We start from the raw sequence: 4,470 nt of genomic DNA on the forward strand, positions 1-4,470 counted from the left end.
TTCTAATCTACTCTGGCATCTTCCCAGAAACTTATCAAGAACTGTCTTGGAAAATGGGGTTAGGGTTCAGTCCTTTGTATGAATATAAGTTATTAGGTCAAAGGGACTAACATGTCTCATAGGAGATGTGAGGTGATTAAAGAAGGGGGGAAATGGTAAGGTGGAACAGTATTCAGGCATAATTGGGCTCAGGCACAGTGAAGTAGGGTTTGGAGGAATGTAGGTTAGGATTGGTTAACTAGAAGGGGGTTGTGCAAACATATGAATACCCAACAGTCTCTTACAGTCTATTTTTCTTGTCCCCAACAGGCTGCCTGCTTTGTTTCCTGCACAATGTTCTGGGCAAACCAAACAAAGCTGTTAGTCCTCCTGGTGCTCCTATTTCTGGCTTTTCTCTTGTTTCAGCCATTTTACTGCCCCAGTCACTCACCTGGTCTAATAAGAAAGTCAAGCCAAAAGCATGTATTGATCTTGTCTACCTGTCGCTCGGGCTCCTCCTTTGTGGGCCAGCTCTTCAGCCAGCACCCGGATGTCTTTTACCTGATGGAGCCGGCCTGGCACGTGTGGATGAACCTCTCCTGTGCTAATGCTGGGCAGCTGCAGATGGCTGTGAGAGACCTGGTTCGATCAGTCTTCCTCTGTGACATGAGTGTCTTTGATGCTTACATGGCCTGGGGTCCAAGGAAACAGTCCAATCTCTTCCTATGGCAGACTAGTAGGGCTCTGTGTTCCCCACCTGCGTGCCATCTCTTTAATAGGGAAGCCATCATCCCCCCAGCTGACTGCAAGACTCTATGTAGCAAGCAGCCCTTCAGCAACGTACAAGAAGCCTGTAGATCCTACAGTCATGTGGTAATCAAGGAGGTGCGCTTCTTCAGCCTGAAGCCCCTCCACCCACTGCTGACTGACCCCTCCCTCAACCTGAAGATCATTCACCTTATACGAGACCCCAGGGCTGTGTTTCGTTCTCGACAAAACACTGAACAGGATATGATGCATGACAACCATATGATCTTGGGAAAGCAATGGAACACAATAAAGAAAGAAGACCGTCCCTATTACATGATGAAAATCATCTGCCAAAGCCACAAGGAGATCTACGAGGCAGCTCAGTTGCTACCAGACTCCCTCAGGGAACGCTACCTGCTGATACGCTATGAGGACTTGGTTCAGGACCCACTGACCCAAACTGCCAAATTGTATGAATTTGCAGGGTTACCCTTCCTGCCTCATCTCCAAATCTGGGTGCATAACCTCACACAGGGCAAGGGCATGGGAAAGCATCCCTTTGACACAGACTCCAGGAATGCCCGAAACATTTCTCAGGCCTGGCGTTGGTCCTTACCACATGACAAGGTAGTCAAATTACAGAAAATTTGTAATGATACTATGGACCTCATGGGCTACCTTCCCATATTGTCTGAGGAAGACCAGAGAAATTTATCAATGGCTGTTCTTTCCACCCTTGAGCTCCCCTAATACTGTGCAAACACATGATTTGAGTGATGGTCTGGTTTTGTACAATGGCTATGGTCAGCTGAATGCTTTGGAGTCTAAATGTGTTTTTCAATGAATATGTTGTTGTATGTGACTACACGTGGCTGAACCAGATGAGGTGAGATCTTTCAAGACAGTTGTGAAAATCGAGTAAAGCTTCATCTACTTCAGAGTTTTGAGTAGGCCTGAAGGACTTTAAGCATTGAGTCAAGGGCATACCTAAGTCCCCTTTCTGCTATTCTCCCATGACATCAGCATCTCCCCATTTCAGTCAAATATGGGCAACTATGTTCTTATTGGTCAAGTTCAATTTCTTGGGTAGTTTCCACATTTAGAATATGAGACCCTCAACCAATAAGGATGAGGGTCAGTGGTGGGAGGGGGTATTTGTGTTAGGGATTAAAAGTACTGCCCCTGCCCCTGATGGTGCTTCCTCCCTTCAATTGTCTGCTGGAAGGGTGGGATGCCCTTCTCCAGAGAATGTATAATAAACTTTGCTTTGCTTCTAGAACTCTCCCCAGCTTTTTTATTAAATGGTGACCCCTCACCATTTCTGAACCACATATGGCCAAAGGCTACTCTTTACTTTCTGACTCAAGACCTTGTCACTGTCTGTCCCCCTGACCTGGGATGCTCCCTTCTTCACCAGTATATTTAGAATACAAGGGAAAATGGACTCAGGCTTAGAAAGCATGTGTGGAGAAGGGGTGACAAGGCTCCTGAATGCTAGAATTTTTTTCCCTGCTTTTGGTGGGATATTCAAAAAGTTCCCCTTAGGTATGGTGTAGTTTCTTTGCCAGGTTCCTTGTGAAGCCAAAAATCTGCATCCATTCTGTCCTTAGCTCCCAGTGTAGACACTACTATCAGTTGATCCAGGGATTAGGCTGGGCCCCAGTGAATGGCCAACATGCCCTGGGTTCTTTTAGCTTGCTTACAAAGGCCTTCCTGCAGCCAAAGCATTGGGGTGGGATCGGTGCAAGCAAAACCTCTTTTCCTCTTCCTTCCCCACTTCAGTTCTTCCTCAGGGACTTAATGGGATGCCAGGCTTACCCCAATTTCTCCAATAACTCTGCTTCTAAACTGTTACACGAAACTGGCATGATAATTCCCAGATAAGCACTGGGGCATGACCAATTCTGAATGGGATTCCTATGTGAGTCACTCTAGTCCCCAGAGGTTTTAGTCCTTAGTCTAAAATCTATGACTGAAACTGATTGATGGGACTTTTTGTTGGAGCATCCAAGCAGAGATTGGGCTCTCTGCCTAACCTCACATCAATACCGACTTTGGTTTATTCTTTAGCTTTCTTGTATCTCAGGGAAATTTTCTTTTCCTAGAAACATCTGGGTAACAAAATAGCAAGTTATATTACAGTATCTTTGGACAGAGAGGCCTGGGGAGGGGAAGCCGGGGAAAGAGCCAGGGGGAAAGTCTGGTCTTGGGTTTTCCTTCATTCTGGGACCTCCACTTCTAAATGCCTCTAAAAGTAAAAGACTCTTCAAAACTCTCCAGTATGTCCCTTCTCACGCCCAGCTCAGTCCTTTTGTTCCTTAAAAGGTTGCAGAAGTACCTTGCTTGCTCCTACTTCCCAAGTCCAGACTCTCAGAAACTCTCAGTTCTGAGACAGCTTCTTCCTTTGATAAGAATAATAGCAGCTAATTTTTATATAGTATTTGTCATTTTCCAGGCACTGTGATAAGTGTTTGGAAATTATTATCTAATTTGATATTTACAACCTGGAAGTTTGTTGATATTATTTCCCCATTTTGCAGACCAAGGCAAATAAGGCAAAGCAGCAAGTGAGTTGGAGGCTCCATTTGAATTCAGGTCTTCCTGACTTCCAGCACTCTATCCACTGTGGGCACCTAGCTCCCCAAAGAATTTAAACAAACTGCTTTGGCTGCAATGTGTCTTTTGGGTTTGGTTAATTCAAGCCAGGATGTGGGAACTATCCACACTCAAGTTCTGATGATCAGATTCTATCAAAAAATGTTCTTACCTACTTAAGATTTCAGAGCCAAAATGGGGAGGTTTCAACTTCACCCTAATCTTGTATAAGAATCTTACAAAGAATCCCCAATCCTAAATTTTACTGATTCTGCTCAGTAGTGGACTTAGCATCCCATTGATGTTGCTATTGACTGTTATACTAATAACAGCTCTTCATAAGCTCAGGTAAGCTCATGTTTAATGGACATCTCAGTCAAGATTATGGAATCTGAAATTCAGCCGCTGAAATAAAGATTGTTATGTAGCTCATATTTTCGTATTGGACTGATTGAATTACCACTTTTACCCTCAACTCATAATGGAAAATTATAGAAACTTCTCAAGAGTATCTGAGGACAGAATCAAATGTGAACAGAGACTGATTCAGAGCTGACCAAACTGGCTATCTGTTCAAAACTCTGTATTTTAGGATGCCACAATTTTTTTTTCCTGAGAAAATGGATAGCTTTTTTGTAAAGAAGTGTCTGTATCTGCAATGTAATTATTACTTGGTATATATAGTTGCCATGTAAAGTTACATCTGCTATTTGGTTCCAGGATGAAAATTACTAGAACTTTTTTTTAATAATTTTTTTTTCTTAAAGTGTTGTTCTTTCATCGGTGAAAATCATCCTTGATAGCTATAGTTGCAATGAACTCCTAATTCCATATTATTTTGGTATAAAAAACCTGTCATTATGTATTTGGAATAGATCTCTCAGGAAAAAAAATGTTTAATTGCTTAGAATATTGGACTGATGAAATATATTTTGTGTTATATTAATCTACCATCTAGCTTTATCAGATCTAACCATACTGGCTATCTGCTCAGAATTCTGTTTTCTTAGGATGAACAATTTTTTTTTAGGATATCTTTTTTGTAAAGAAATATCTGTTAACTGATATATATATAGTTGTCATATGAAGTTATGACTATTTGGCTTCAGAATGAAAATTATTTGATTTGTTTTTTAAATAAATTTT

The 4,470-nt window shown here is 42.1% G+C and overlaps 1 protein-coding gene across 1 annotated transcript; it reads left to right on the top strand.

Annotated features, from left to right (window-relative positions):
• The first annotated feature begins 211 nt into the window (after positions 1-211).
• LOC116421088 (carbohydrate sulfotransferase 4-like) lies at positions 212-1,680 on the top strand. Its single transcript, XM_031949486.1, has one exon. The coding sequence runs from the start codon at positions 262-264 to the stop codon at positions 1,477-1,479; it is 1,218 nt and encodes a 405-aa protein (XP_031805346.1). The 5' UTR covers positions 212-261; the 3' UTR covers positions 1,480-1,680.
• The last annotated feature ends 2,790 nt before the right edge of the window (positions 1,681-4,470 follow it).

The sequence above is a fragment of the Sarcophilus harrisii genome, chromosome 2 (genome assembly GCF_902635505.1).
Source record: "Sarcophilus harrisii chromosome 2, mSarHar1.11, whole genome shotgun sequence".
Taxonomy (NCBI): Eukaryota; Metazoa; Chordata; class Mammalia; order Dasyuromorphia; family Dasyuridae; genus Sarcophilus; species Sarcophilus harrisii.

What these genes read in the sequence shown, in the direction of transcription:
- LOC116421088 (XM_031949486.1), top strand. Translation starts at nt 262, where the DNA reads ATGAATACCCAACAGTCTCTTACAGTCTATTTTTCTTGTCCCCAACAG.